The sequence below is a fragment of the Anguilla anguilla genome, chromosome 8, assembly GCF_013347855.1.
Source record: "Anguilla anguilla isolate fAngAng1 chromosome 8, fAngAng1.pri, whole genome shotgun sequence".
NCBI lineage: Eukaryota > Metazoa > Chordata > Actinopteri > Anguilliformes > Anguillidae > Anguilla > Anguilla anguilla.
The window spans coordinates 35,388,636-35,404,518 of NC_049208.1; the positions used below are offsets into that span (position 1 = coordinate 35,388,636).

General features: G+C 42.8%; 2 protein-coding genes across 4 annotated transcripts in view; both read left to right on the forward strand.

Moving 5' to 3' along the window:
- Window positions 1-711: 711 nt before the first annotated feature.
- On the forward strand, window positions 712-11,698 carry atp6v1c1b (ATPase H+ transporting V1 subunit C1b). The gene is made up of 13 exons (XM_035431385.1): window positions 712-896; window positions 2,166-2,342; window positions 2,619-2,686; window positions 3,574-3,659; window positions 4,575-4,669; window positions 5,256-5,347; window positions 5,835-5,933; window positions 6,303-6,371; window positions 8,511-8,603; window positions 8,994-9,087; window positions 9,288-9,385; window positions 10,003-10,129; window positions 10,980-11,698. Exons 2-13 carry the CDS (start codon window positions 2,211-2,213, stop codon window positions 11,073-11,075), a joined length of 1,149 nt encoding a protein of 382 aa, XP_035287276.1. The 5' UTR covers window positions 712-896; window positions 2,166-2,210; the 3' UTR covers window positions 11,076-11,698.
- Window positions 11,699-13,812: 2,114 nt separating this feature from the next.
- Window positions 13,813-15,883, forward strand: part of spire1a (spire-type actin nucleation factor 1a) — a 50,323-nt gene continuing 48,252 nt past the window's right edge. For all 3 annotated transcript variants that reach the window (XM_035430766.1, XM_035430767.1, XM_035430768.1), the window contains exon 1: window positions 13,813-14,311. In XM_035430766.1, coding sequence (XP_035286657.1) covers window positions 13,966-14,311 — 346 coding nt within the window. In that variant the 5' untranslated portion in view covers window positions 13,813-13,965. The remainder of the gene's footprint in view (window positions 14,312-15,883) is intronic.

Genomic DNA, 15,883 nt, shown 5'->3' on the forward strand with positions numbered 1-15,883 from the left:
TATAATTCAAGGCCTTAGCTCCCTCAAGGCCTTTTATCCTACTGTATGCCTGGAAACGCCTCTCTCCTTGATGAAATCCCTCACAAATGATACTGAGCGGGCACAAATGGCTCTTATGCTTTGGCAAACTAATTGTCAGTGAATGCAATGCTGCATCTGCTTCACCAGTGAATGTTTTGGTTAGTCAACTTGGTAAACTTGCCACAAAAAAATAATTATCATATAGATTGATGAATAAGAATCCAGAGTTGCCTGCTTAAATGGCATAGTTGAAAGTCAGATATTAGGAAACCAAATTAAAAAATGTTGTCAGTGGAGACTGCTGGCTGAGCTGTGGAGACCTCTACCATAGTTGTTTCTTTTTTTGTCAGATAGCCTACTTTTTCTTACAAACAAAACATTTTTTTCTACACACTGTTTTTGTAATAAAGAAAAAAGAAATGAAAAAAATCTATGGCAAGTTAAATATGCTAAAAATCCCTGTGTTTGGACGGCAAGGAAATTTGGATACATTTTCACAGTTTTTTCAATATTTTGAAGGTAAGCAAACATGACTACATTTTAATATAGATGTTTTTCCTGGAAATTCATCCCATCCACCAGGGGTCAATAGTGTAAAACCATGGCGAACTGAAACAACCCCCCCTCCCTTGCGGTAGTGACCTTACCAGCCACGGGGAGTCGTCTGCGCGCTGCTTCTGCGCAATTCGTTCTGCGCAGAACTGCAGCTACTCATCTGATCAGCTGACTATGAATGTGATGCTCCTCTCTGGAAAGACCTCTGACATGAAAAAAACAGATTAGCTGCTTAGTTAACCAGCTATGTATGATAAACTGTAGGAATTATCACCGCATATTGTCTCGTGAACAAGTGATTCTTTTTCATCGTAATTCTGGTAAGTGCTTGAAGACAGTTGTCACTCGATTTTTCTTCCATATAACCCAGGCAGTCTACGTTAGGTGATGGCTTGTTGATGGCTAGCTAGCTAAAGCTAAATATCTCTGACTGGCATCTTCACAAAACCGGTAACGTTAACGGGCTGTATTTATCAAATGGTGGCGCATGCGTACAAATCAGAATCTTAATTCTATATCTTAATTCGAATTCTCTATACCAGCAAGCAGTAATGAATTTTCAGGTACTTAACATTTAGCTGGGTAGCAAATTGTTGAAAATAGTCCAACATATCGACAGGAGCTCGTGATCTGTCATGTACGGAAGTTAAATAAATGGGAACCATGGCACAAGAGGAATTTCAGTGTGAAACGGAAAATATAACATTGACTGCGCTTCTGCGCTCCCAACGAGCAATAATTTAAAATTAAGTTCCCAATGACGGTGTTCTCATAAATTAAATTCATATTAATTTTGAACAACCATCACAAACATATAATGTCATACCATGCATTTTGTCATAAGTCTGTTCACAATGAAGGTCATATTTGCGAAATGCTGCCGATGTAGAAGTTAGTCAGTGTTAGATGTCAAAGGACCCATTGCTGAATCAATTGAGATTTCGTTCATGGACGGCCGCATCCGAGACATTTGATTTTCTCTGGTAGAGACTAGAGATCATGTCAGTTTGTGCTTAATCATTTACTCTTCTTTAGTGCTAACTCAAACACTGATACGTCTGTTTTTCCAACAGGCATGTATTACTGTATGTGTCCAAGGAGGTTGAAATACCTCCGTATAGTGTTATTTATAGAATAGAAATGCTGGCTTGCATGCAGAGTACTCCAACGTGTATGATGTTTAAAGTAACGATATGAGTGAAATTAGTCTGGAATTAAGACTGAATGCTATGAATTTCCCCAGTTTTTGGGCAGACATTGGTTTCTTGTATCACGGGCCTATGTATTCTTCACAGTCAATGACCACATGTTCTTTTTTTCTGTGTTTGTCGTCCTGGACTCACATCCATATTTTTTCATTTTAATGTTAATAGCTTAATGTATATCTGTGGATAGATTCTTTCTATTTTAAGTGAAACTATGCATTGTTCCCTCGTAAGAGGGGTTTCACTTCCTTATCTCAGTGACTGCTGGGCACCCACTCCTACTCAGACCTGAGCTGAATCCACAGTGATGGTAGGAATTATGTGTCTGAAGCGACCGCATGCCCCTCAGGTTCAGTGTGGCACACGCTGTTTCTTGTCTCCCAGTGACCGCTCCTCACCGCCAGCCTGGCCGCCTCGTCGTCTGCAGCCATGACCGAGTTCTGGCTGATCTCTGCGCCCGGGGAGAAGACCTGCCAGCAGACCTGGGACAAGCTGATGGTGGCCACCACTCGGAACAACAACCTGTCCACCAACAACAAGTTCAACATCCCCGACCTCAAGGTGAGCTCCGCCCCTTGAGGTCACTTGACCTTGAGGATCTGGGGAGCTGGCCTATAGCTTTTCGGGAGATCCAGGAGGCCCAGCTGTCTCGAAAGGTCACATGATTAGCCCCTCCCCAACTCTCAGCCATGTTTTATGGGAATTGGTGTTCTTCTACCAGTGTGCTTTGTACATTATGACTACATCACAGTTTGTCTGACATAACTAACTTGTGCCAGCTGGGCTGGGTTTAAACTACTGGGTCACGTGTCCCTGTGATATTTGCTCTCTAAACAGGTGGGAACACTGGATGTCTTGGTGGGATTGTCAGATGAGCTGGCCAAACTGGATGCTTTTGTTGAGAGGTAATGGTGCATGTCACGGATCTGCTCCGAAGCTCTGACGCTTTTGGAAATGAGCGCGGTTCCGTCCCTCCCGTCCTGACCACAGATATGTGCCCTCAGCTCAGTTTGCTGCGCGCCTTCATCCACATGAGGAATTTCACAGAGCGGTGTGGACGCACGCGCACTGTTAGTCATTGGCTGTTTTGTGACGTTTAGATATTTCCACTCGGTTGTATTTATGACGTTTAGAGTCTCTCTTAACCTTTTAGAAATTCAGCAGAAAAGTTCAGGCTGATGAACCATACAAGAAGCCCCTCTTTTGTGTAAAGATATACCTGCACCTCACTGGATGAATGTTGTCTATATGCACCAAAATAAGATAATTCCGTACATTGGTGAGGCTTTGATTGATTGTGACCTGGCCCTCTGTATTTACTTATGATGGAAAGCGAGTATTCCTTATGTGTTCGATAAGAACATAGAGAATAGACCTGGATTAAATATCTAAAGCCCACTCTGGTACTCTAATGTAAATCTGAAAACTTTTATGAAAAACATGGACGAGTGCTGATTAGATGTGTCATGCATTGTACTGCCCTAGTATTTTCTGCCTATACCTTCACAGAAAGTGAAACTCATTTTAATGTTCAAAGGTTGTTGTACTGCTCTTCTCCAGTGATTAGTTCTCATATAGCTGTAAAGGAATTTTGCTCTATTGCTCATTAACATAGACATGATTGGTGACATAGGCGTGGAGCATGGTCAGCCACTGAAAATATCTGATGAAGGAAATGCACCAGAATCTGTCTCAAACCAGTCTCACACAATGAGGAGATCCTGGTTTTGGGACTGTTTTGTGATGATGCCGGGTGAATATGGGTAAAAGCCGCTGTGTCCCGTCCCGGCAGTGTGGTAAAGAAGGTGGCCCAGTACATGGCGGATGTGCTGGAGGACAGCCGAGACAAAGTCCAGGAGAACCTGCTGGCCAATGGGGGTAAGCTGCTCCAGCGGTCACATTGTTGTACAGTTACATGCATGTGTATGTATGTATACGAGTGAGGTGACTCTGTGGTGGATAGAGAATATCTGAAGGTTATGCATTATATTTAGTCATTTGATTAGTCATGGCTTGTTTCTGAATCAGAGCAATCTGCCTGGGTGCGCTTAAAATATACATGAGAGAGACCAGATTTTTTCAAGTTGTTTTTAAAGCTTATCCTGAGCAAATAAATGGCTTCCTTATTCATTTAGTTTCTTTTGCTAATTGCATTGCCCAAACAATTAAAAAAATTTAAAAAATTAAAAAAAACAAAATGGTTTAAAGCAGTAGTTCTCAAACTCGGTCCTGGGTGACCACTGTGTATGTTGGTTTTCATTCCAACCTCACCTGCAATCCCAGAGTCCCCAGTCTTACCCAGAAAGAGCCAGTGTGAGTACACACACCTCATTCTACTAATCAAAGTGCTTAGCAAAGACTCTAATGGTTGATTAGTAGAATCAGGTGTGTGCACCCACACTGGCCCTTTCTGGATAAGACTGGGGCCCCCGCTCTAAAACATGAAAAGCACATAATTAAGAAAAATTAACAGCTTGTAAAATTGCAGTTGAAGTTGGAATGAAAACCAGTGTACACAGTGGTCCCCCAGGACTAAAATGTGCACTTTCAGGAAGAAGAAACTAGCCTCTAGTGAAATGCTATTGGTGAGCACTTGAAACCTAATAAATGCATTCAGTAAAAAGTTCTTACTTATGGCATGTAAACAGTTGTTGTTATGGAGTCAAGGTCAAATTCTGCTCATTTAAAATTCTTGTATTTTATACAGCTCAGCCATACAGTGTGAATGAGGCTCCTAGTTTCAGTTCACTTGTGTTGAATTTGGGCTTAATGCAGCCTTGCATGTCGTTCCAGTGGACCTCGTCACCTACATAACCAGGTTTCAGTGGGACATGGCGAAGTATCCCATCAAGCAGTCTCTGAAGAACATCTCTGAGATCATAGCCAAGGTAACTGTGGGACCTGTGGACATGCCGATGGTTTTGCATGCATGCCTGTGTTGTAGGCCTCGGAACGCACACTTTTAAAATGTGGCTGTCCTTAAGTTTTGGTGCATTTGGCGACATCTGTGGTGACTGGTGGTCACAGAAGGTTCTTTTCACACCAAATACCAGAGTTCCATTTGAAACAAAGCTATTACTAGGAGCACATCAAGTGATTGTTTTTCCTGGAAGATAATCCAGCGGTAGCATACTGAAAACAGAAAACAGACTTCCTGGAAACAACCAGCAGTGCTGTCTGACACGGTTATATCGAGCAACATATCAAACCTTATTTTAAAGACGCTTTTTGGATTTTATGTGCTTGCTCTTTCGCGTTTGATATGGACCTTCCTGTGCGTGCATGAATAATAGCCACCCCGCCCATGTACCGCCCATGAAAAATAGCATATAGAGGAAAAAGTTCAGAAAGCAAACACATTGAATTGATATTGCTACAAATATGCCAGCATGGCATCACATATGGCATTTTTTTAATATGAAAAAATGAAGGATTGCCACTTTAAGGGTCTCGTGTCATGCCTTTTTCCTTCAGCAAGTGACACAGATCGACAATGACTTGAAGGCCAGGGCGTCGGCCTACAACAACCTGAAGGGGAACCTACAGAACCTGGAGAGGAAGAATGCGTGAGTGTCAGCGTCAGCCTCGTCTCTGGAGCCTCCCTCTGTTTAACCCTTAACACGCTGTCATATGGGGCTGTCTGGATGCCTCATAGCCCTGTCCTTCCAGTGCAGTGACATGCACCGTGATTCAGAATCCTCAGAATCCTGGCTGTGCTGACTGCAGTAGTCAGTCCCACAGGGCTGTTCATAACTAATTGGTCACACTCAGTAAAATGTCCAGTGTTAATGCAACTGTTAGTGGAGTTGATTTAACGCTGTATGTTTTACTGTGTAGTGTCTACCCAGTGAGGGAGTGTTACGGTCAGCGGGCCCCTCCTGGCTCATTTTGCAAGAGCCACTCTTCTGATCAGTTGAGCTTCAGAATCAGACTGACTGTGCAGCTCAGCTGGTAGACTGCAGAGTGAAAAAAGCTGCAGCTGGCTACATACGCTTCGAAGATGTCAGGAATTTAGATACGCTGACACCAGCACTAATCCATTGTGTCCACCAGGGGGAGCTTATTGACCAGGAGTTTGGCTGACATTGTGAAGAAAGAAGACTTCGTGCTTGATTCTGAATACCTGATCACTATGCTGGTGGTTGTTCCAAAGTAAGTGAAAAATTTTCTGGAATGTCAGTGGACTGTGTTTTTCATTGATAGATCTTTTAATAAGGTCGTCAGCCACTAATAGTGAGCTATTGAATACAGTATTGGAGGAATTGTTTCTGATAGATTTGATAAGCAACATTGGCTCCCTCTATTGATTGGTGCCCTCTAGTGTCTTAGGTTTTATCCCTGTTCTGGAGCCATATTTCAACCATCCTCTTATTCATTTTTTCCTGTCATTCCCTGTATGAGAAAAATGTGGTATTTTTGGTTTAACCGAAATGTAGCTAAGTGCTTTTGATTCCCCTTGTGTTTTCATTGGGATGATGTTGCTCCAGCACATACTAGATACAAGCTTTATCTCTCCCTCAGAGTAAGCTACGCTGACTGGCAGAAGACCTACGAAACTCTTGCAGAAATGGTGGTGCCTCGTTCCACTAAGTGAGTTCTGTGATGAGATCACAATGTGAAGCACATTGCTAAAGCCAGGGTAACGCTAACGCGGAGGGAGACTGCAGGAATGAATTACCTTTTAATTACATATCCACATTAACGAGAGAGTGATGTGTTACAGTCAGAGATGCAGCCTTTGAAGTTTCTGCTAACAGTCTTTTCACTTTGCACTGTGTTTGCTGGATAATCCTCAAATATTTGCACGCTAATTTCTAGTTTATCATTTTAATTTCTTCCTGTAATTATGCACCTGTACTTAATTTTACATGGTATTTGTCATTTACTTATGCAGCAATGGGACTTTCGGATCATGCAGTTATTATGCAGTCATATAACATGTCTCTCAAAGCCCTTTTCCAGATTTATAACAGACCCAGTGTAGGAAAGTGTCCCCTTGAGAATGGCCCTGCCCCACTGCAGACACACACAGGACACTGTACAGGATATCTGCAGTTTGGCTGCATATTTGTCCCAGAGAGAGTCAGCCTTTAAAGAAACAGACGTTTGCGATGGTGCCGTTGGGGCTGTGAAATGTGTCCGTTCTGGAGTCCTGTCCGGCAGCGTTTCCTGGTAGCGGGTTTCATCATAACATTACTCTTGCTTTGTATAGCGCAGCGGTAACCAACCCTGTTCCTGGAGATCTACTGTTCTGTAGGTTTTCACTTCAACCCTAACTTGGCACACCTGACTCTACTGTTTAGCAGCTCAGCAAGACCTCTAGCTGTTGAATGAGGTGCACTTTGTTAGGAGTGAGAACCTACAGGATGGTAGGTCTTGCAGGAACAGGGTTGATTACCTCTAGTATAGAGTGATTCTTCCCTGGAGGAGAATAGAGGCCCAGGTTTCAGAGTATTGCCATATCACAATCGGTTGACGGTTCTCACGTCGCCCCTCACAGCTGAAGAAAGGAGACGGGCGACCCCTGAGATCAGGGGACCTTGTTTCCAAGGAGACCCCCGCAGCAGGACGAGGGACGTTTTTCCTCATTGGCCAGTGGAGTAGGGGGAGGGGTCTCATTCACTCCGTACAGGCCTCAGAAAAGAACACGCAGCAGAATTATACCTGCCTGAGTCCCGAAATAGATCAGTGCGTCTGAGACCAGGCTTAGCGTTCGAAGGCTGCAGTTCAGAGCCCGTTGAATCCTGTTCTCCCGGTTCTGACCGATAGCCACGCTAGCTGCTACAGAGCTGCTCTGCACTTGCAGATGAAAGAGCGGTTAGCGGTGGCGGGTGGCTAAACGCTGTGTCGGAGGGTGGTAATCAGCCCTGGGACTGCTGCAGCCGCGCCGCTGCTAATGAAGCTCACGCCCTGCAGCCCAGCTGTGCGATTTACTCACGCTAACGAGCGTCAGCTGCTGCGAGACGTGGCCGCAGTGCCCACAGTCTCTCTGAGGATCCGCCCCTACTCTTCATTTCCCTACACCACTCGCTAAATTCGACAGTTAGGTGGAAGCTGCCCAATTTTAAGGGGTTCAGTCTTTAATTGAAGCTTGAATTACCCCGGTTTCTTTGTCTTACTTTGTCAAAATGCACCTTTTGAAGAAGGTCGCAAAGAGAGCTTCTCTTCTGATGGAAGATCTTACCCTCTGTTTTTTGTTGAGACCTTCTGGTCCCAAACCAGTGGTTCTCTGACTTTTCCATGGACCATCATAAGAATCTCTACAAACCACCTGAACATTTAAATTGATTACAACGAAACAACTTTGAAACTACTAATCACATTGCATTCTGTCACTTACTGACGCAGTTTTTTTTGGCCAACAAAATTATAACTTTGCCTATGAGGCAAGCTAGCATTTTTTGGGAACCGTATTTAGCAGCATTTGAAACATGAATCATGCTAAAACTCTTGAAATCACAACGAGCACATGACATTGATTTAATTATTTTTTTACTGAAAGGATCATTAAAAAGCTATTGATTAAATACCAGTCTGCACACGGAAGCTGAAATATTTGCAAATGGCAGCAGGTGGAAATGTGTCTGGTGGAGTGGATGAAATTTTTGCTTTGTGTTCATATTGGATATTTCAGGACAAGGGGTGTCCATAAGGTGTGCTTTATGAGCATATTGTTAGTTTAGAGCGGTAGATGTAGAGTAATGCTAACCCCAGCACTGAACCCCACAGCCTGCTGTTTGAGGACCAGGAGAGTGGCCTGTTCAGCGTCACCCTCTTCAGGAAGGCCATCGATGACTTCAGACACAAGGCCAGGGAGAACAAGTAAGTCTCACAGATCCCTTGGGTGCATTGCTCAGTCCCCAGGCTGCCTCAGTGAAAAGCCCAATCAAACTGAATTAGACATGTTATAAAGCCTCTGGTTACAATTTAGTGTTGTGTCCTCACCTAGTTAAAGGGAATCTACTGCTGTGCTGGTGCTCAAAACTAGATATGGCATAATTTTTAACCATAAATGCGCATTGGCCCACCAGCAGTTTTACATTTAGAAACGCACATAGGTGCAGGTTGTGAATGTGGCTTATGGGCCATGTGAGCTGTACACTGGAGCTTTACGGGGGCTAGCTGTGTAGAAGCCCTCTCAGGAGCATGTTCTGTGGGAAGGTGTGTAGAACCCCTCTCAGGAGCATGCTCTGTGACTCTGTCTCGGCTCAGGTTCACGGTGCGGGACTTCCAGTACAACGAGGAGGAGATGAAGGCCGACAAGGAGGAAATGACCCGCCTCTCCACTGACAAGAAGAAGCAGTTTGTACGTATATCCCTGGTTTATATCCTGGTCTTCGCCCTGTGCGCGGGGGAAAACCCTTCCTGCTCTGAGGACGAAGAGCTGCCTTGTGTGCTTGCTCTGCTGGTTCTCTTGTTACGTTTCTGTTTTAGATCTATATCTGTTCGCAGTGCTATTTTATATGGCGGATGCTGCTGCTAAACTTGTCCTGTTCCTTGCTATAGGGGCCTCTGGTTCGATGGCTGAAGGTGAACTTCAGTGAAGCTTTCATTGCGTGGACCCATATAAAAGCATTAAGGGTTTTTGTGGAGTCTGTCTTAAGGTAAGGGCCGTATGCTGGTGCTGTCTGTGTAACTTATTTGCTAGGCTAATGCTTTCAGTCAGGGTGATTTATACAGCTTTCAGTCCCGCAGCTTCTGTGTTGTGTTGCTCATAAATTCAGGTGGATTTCTAACAGCGACATTTATAGGAAAGACTATTCTTGAGAACAAGAATGAATGCAATTTCCTAGCCATACAATCTAGAGTGCAGATCTCTTATTACCACAACATTCCATGCTGCCTTGTCATAAATCCAGTGGTTCCGTATTTCCTCTGCCCATGTGTGTGAGTGTGTGCGTGTGTATGTGTGTACACGTGTGCGTTTGTTTGTGAGTTTGTGTGTGCGTGTGTTTGTGAGTTTGTGTGTGTGTGCATGCATGCATGCATGCGCGTGTGTGTATGTGTGTGTGTACGTGTGTGCACGTGCGTATGTATGTGCATGCATGTGTGTTTGTGCGCATATGTGTGCTTGTGTTCTCAGCATGGTTGATGTGGGTGCTTCTTATTGCCTGTTTGCCGTTGAGGCCCACCCTGATTAAACGGATGCCCCCCAGGCAGAGCCCCTCTGTGTTGTTTGAGCGCTAGCAGGCCTGAGCCGCAACTGCATCTGTCTCCACAGGTACGGGCTGCCTGTCAACTTCCAGGCCATGCTGCTGCAGCCCAACAAGAAGAACATGAAGAAGCTGCGGGAGGTCCTGTACGACCTGTACAAGCACCTGGACAGCAGCGCTGCCGCCATCATCGACGTGAGTGCTGATTGGCCGCTCTGCCGGACCTCGTGCTCAGGGGGCGGAGTCAGCATGGCCAGCTTCAGCTCAGCGTGTTGAGTGGAGATACGGAGATTCAGTGCAGAGAGGGCCAAGGTTTTACCCGTCATTGCTGAGGCAAGCTGAGTTGATTCAGTGGAGGGGCATTAGAATCAGGTTTATAAGTGCCTGTCTGGAACAAAAGGACCCTTCAGGGCCAGGGTTGAGTGCTCTGTGCTTAGTACTCAGAGTCTAAAAGTAAGTTTGAGGTCTGTGCCTTTCCTGGATCAGAACAACAAATGACATCCTGATGCACCTTGACAAAATAAAAGCTATTTGTATGAAAGTTGCTTCATTAATTGTTGTAGCAACAAGCAACACAATTTCCCAGATGTGTGCATTTTACATTTATGTAATAGGGAGAACAATTTTGTGAACTTGAAGTATCTAACAACATTCCCATGGCTTCTTAATGAATTACAGTAATGGTTCTGAAAAGGCTTGAATTTTGTTCAGTTCTTGACAAAGTGCATTTTTCTGCCTTTTCTGTAGCTGTGCTTAGCTGCAATGGTTGTCCAAACAGTTGTGAGTTTAGTGGCTTCCAAAGCAACAGGACAAACTGATAATCGTGTAAGGGCAGAATTTAAGAAAATGTTTAAAAAAAAAAAAAAAAAAGCCTTGAATTGTCCTGCAGCTCTAGTCCTCTGGAAACTTTGTAATGTTTTTTTTTTACCGTCTCAATCTTATAGCATCAAGCTATTGGATAATGTGCGACCATTATTAACTATGCAGCTGTTCAGTAATGGTGGATGTCCTTTTCTCTCTCTCTTTCTCTCTCTCTCTGCTCCAGGCATCCATGGACATCCCAGGCCTGAATCTGAGCCAGCAGGAGTACTACCCCTACGTGTACTACAAGATTGACTGCAACCTTCTGGACTTCAAATAGAGCAGCACTTCCTCCCTCGTACCCGTCGAATTATATTTGTTGAACACATGAACTATTTTATCCTTGAATTTCTATCGATCTATCCCTGTCTTTTAAAGTTAAATGTGACCTTCCCTGCCCTCCTAACATTTGCATGCCAGTTCTCCGCGGTAAAAACAATATCTTCCCGCCATTTGAACAACAAGGGGGTCGGGGATCATTTGTGTTTACAAGACCACTTTGAAATTACGGGATTATTCGTTATTCCACATTTGCGGGTTCCTTATTTTGGAAAAACAAATCCAATATAGTATTTAAAAAATATGTGCTTAATTTATCTATTTATGGTTATGTGATTCGTTTAAAAAAAAAGGTGGGAAGCTGTGCATTTGGAATCATTCCGCGTCTGTGTTGTGCTGTGTTGGTAGCTCCACCCGTGAAGGGTGAATTCGTAGATGTTGTTTACATGAGGGTCGGGCTTCACATCTCCGTGGTTTTAGAAGTTGTGCTCCTCCGAAGCTTCGAATCGTGTTTTCACAAGCAATATGTGTACGTGTTGTCTCATGGTGTGTGTATATTTTGATGTTTAAAAAAAAAAAACACTGTCAAATACCATTAATATATGAATAAATAAATGTTAACAACAACAACAAAAATCTTAGGGCTTTGTGTTGGGTATTTTTTTATTTCATGCAGTTTCATAGTGATTGGCATTGCATGGCATTTTCAGTTCTGTTCTGAAGCACAATTAAAATGGATGACATTTTGCAGATAGTGGCAGTTACACAGATTAACACAAAAACCTAAGCATGCTGGTATGATGTATAAAAATGTGAGTAACCACAGGTAAAGGGACATTTTCTGTTGGTATCTATGCTGTAATCCCAGCTATCTCATTCACTCAGTTGACAATTACCAATACTACCCATGATCCTAATGAAAGGGTATTGGCTTGGCTATTTCCAACTAATTTACTTATAACCAAGTATAATGAATATAGGATGTTTTTAGTAATGCAAGGATACAATTCAAGAACATGAGAATTTACCATTATTCCCCATTAACAAACTAACACATTTTTCATCTGAAAAAACAATGGTAGGAATTGGAAACATGCTATGAAACATGGCATTTGCAAGGTAGCTTCAGTAGCCTATTTAAAAAGTAGTCACTAGTGATGCCACAATTCTCAATTTTACCATTGTCATTCAGAAAATTTGATTAGTCTGCCATTGTGAAATCCATATGGTTCCCCCCTTTGTGACTTTTCCTACTTTTCCTTCCTATGTATTGAACATTTTGATATAATTTGAATAAAAATATAGCGTAAGAAAATAAAGTTATAAACGTTCACTTGTTTAAATGACCATGAACAGTCCAATGGACCATCATTTATTTTACCTGTATGCTTTTGATTATAACCTTAATGACTTTAATTCCCAATTCAGCTCAGCCACCCAATTCATGCAAGTAAGAAGAAAAAAACTGACCTTAAATTATGAATAGATACAAAATCATTTTTTCTGAATATATTTATTACTGAAAGAAAATTCTGATCCTCAGAGTGGAACAGGTGAGTCCTCACCTCCAAACCAGACAGTTGTGATCTTCAGTACAGCACAAACTCCTCTTCACAGGGGAACAGCAGGAACACACTGAAGGTATTGTAAGTATACCGGTCATTAAAGATCAGGTTGTCTGATCGGAGACTCAATTAAATCTGATCTCCCGCGTCCAGCTGCAGTGCGGCTGCAGCGCATGTGGTAATCACCGGAACTTTTTGATGCTCCACTTGAAGCTCCATTATATGCAGTCCGTTCTTATATAGAACTAAACCAATAGTGTCTGAGGAGGACCACAGGAAGTGACCCTGAAGTAGACTCCCTTCACAGGGGCTGCAAAGATCCCAGGACCAGAGGGAAAGCAATGAGAGACAGAATTATCAGTGATACTTGGCGCAAATGTCTCATTTGAACTATCCCCTTAAAGGCGCATCTTCAGAGGAAAAAGATATCCGGAGAATGTAAATTTAACTTCCAACAGATGGCGCTATCGACAGATGCCGGCCTTATGTCAAATTTCCCAATAGGATTGATCACATAAACTGTTTGTTTCATTTGATATGATTTGATCTGTTCTAAAACCATAGCTATTTTTAATAATTATTAATAATAACTATTGTATAACTTTGTAACAATTATTCTGAAAAGATGATTATAAACGTAAGGATGATGCTGTCTGGGAGGTAAATGCGCTAAATTTTAGAGAATTTAACCGCCGCCGATAGTGGGGGCACCCATTTCAGAAATGTCTTCCAATATTAACCCGAATTGGGAACAATTCCATTTCTACATTAAACGAATTGATGAAAAATTGTCATTTTTCAATCCTTGAATTGAATTTCTCAGGGAAGTATTGTGGATCACTAAAAGGTGTTGGGCGCGTTTGTGAGCCATCCAATCCCGTGTATGTAACACTTAGGTTTGGAGCTTTAACAATGTATCCCTCATCATACAGTCTGTAGCAATCTAGTTGGAAAACCTGTAAGGTGCTTGTTGGATATTATAAAATATCCCATAGACTGATCAAGACTAAATCATTCTTTCCAACATAGGTCTAGGTGAAGTAGTTGGCCTAAAATAACAAAACAAAACAACACAACATTACGCACAACAAGAGGACCAATTAGACGCTTTAAAGCAAAGCTGCAACCAACTGGCTCTATGACCATGCAAATCCATATGACTGAAACCCATAAGAAACTGCTGGAAGGCGGAGACGCCGTCATTGACTGGAGTAGCTACATGCCGGTGTTGGGAGCAGCACTCTGAATGATTTAAATTAGTGATCTTGGCTTCCCCCCCAAATCTCTTTTTGTCAGAGGCAACTCTCATGTCGTTATAATGAGAGGATGGCCGAGAGGCATGACGCGGATGAAGGGACGCTGATCGCCGCCGTGCTTCAGCAAGACCACATTGATGCTCCGACTCCCGACGGCGTAGACATGGATTTTAGTGGTGGAGAGGATGAACTGTGTTTGGAGGAGATTCTAAAACTGTATGGGCAGCCGATTAACGAGGAGCAGGCGTGGGCAGTTTGTTACCAGAGCTGCCGAACCTTGGCGAAGGAGCACCTGCGAAAACGCACCAAATCTGCCAAGGCACCAGTTGTGGATTATGTTGGAAAAATTGAGGGACCAGGGGATGTACGAATTCGCAAGGACGGAACCGTTAAGTTACAACATCAGGGTGATCCAGGTAAACTAAAGAAGTTCGGTATTAGCCTACTTTAAATAAAAATGTTAACTGTCACCCATCATAAACCAGTTCAAACAGCCCGTCTACATGTGTTGCTTAATGACAGCTAGGCTTGTCGGTACGTTTCAGTGTTGTGAGATTGTTATAAACTGGGAGCAACTGCACGGAGATTTTGCTCCCTCGCTTACATTTTTGAGCGGACGAGGTGAATAGACTGGATATGGCCTATGCTACTATCCAGTGGCACATCGCACCGTACAGAATGTAGGCTAGTGTAGTTAACCCATTTACGTTAATGAATTTGCCACGCAATTACGGCCGTGAAAGCATTTGGATACCGGTATCGTTTTAGTGGCCATATTTGTCATATTTTCTGCAGAAACGGTTCTGGATTTGTTGATGTATCCATGAACCTATTTATAGCAAGCTGTTAGACGGCTAGTTAAGGCCCCTTCCAAGGGATTCTGTATCTGGGCTAAACCGTCAAAAATAATTAACCTAAATAATTATGTAACACCTGTGATGCGGGGGTTTTGCGAACCGTTTGAGCTGTAGCATGCGAGATATCAACGGAAACATTCATCATTTTTTCCGAAATATAAATCATGAAACAAAAATTATACCGAAAACTGTATGAATAACACAATGGTTTAGTCTATTTGTGATATTTTAGCTCGCTTGCCAGTTCTTAAAATGGTTGGTGCAAAGGTGTTGGGGCTACCACTGTAAACAATGCAACCATGTGATTGATTCAATCAGAAACACCTTGTGCGCTGAACAAAAGGAACCCGGATTCTTCTATATCGAGAGTAGCCTACAGAATTGTTTAAATACAGTCGTGTATTTATAGTGTCAGATTTAAAAACCGCACGTATGGGTTTACGTTGAATTGGGACTGTTTGGTGTTTTGTTTCAGCATTTGGTTGACGATCGTTTCAGGTATCTTGCAGTGCAACAAAACACGTTTCGCTGTTTTACCGATTAGGCCACTCGTAATTAAACATAGGCTATAGCTCTGTTTTACCCTACGAATCGAGTTGGAAAGACGCGTAGGGTTTTATTTCTGTATTTTTATTCGTTGTTATACCTAAATCACACTATCATTTTTACTGTTTGGTGGCTGGAGTACAAATAAAAATGTGTAATACCAGTTTGTCCTACCGATTGCTTGAATACTGGTAGGCTACTACACGTTTTATATTTACTCCATTAGCCTAGAAGCACACAAAAAATAACAATGAATAAAAATAATTTCCGACCAAGCTATTGAAATTAGATTTTAAGTCCTATAAGAACATCAAGGTGATTTGGCATGTGCTTTTAACTGAATAGCTGCATTAACGCTCAGAAGTGTTGCTTTTCCATGTTTTGTACAATACACGTAGGCTATCCTTTTGGATTTTGTTGATTCATGATGTAGTGGAGTGTGGGTGAATACTGTGCTCCATTTCTTTCAGAATGTTCGGTTCCTAGCCTTTCTACGGCCATCTGACAGTATCCGCCCTTTACGTGTAAATATTGTCCCACCCCCGCCAAAAGTCACGTAGGTCTGAGCAGAGCCGTCTCCCATCC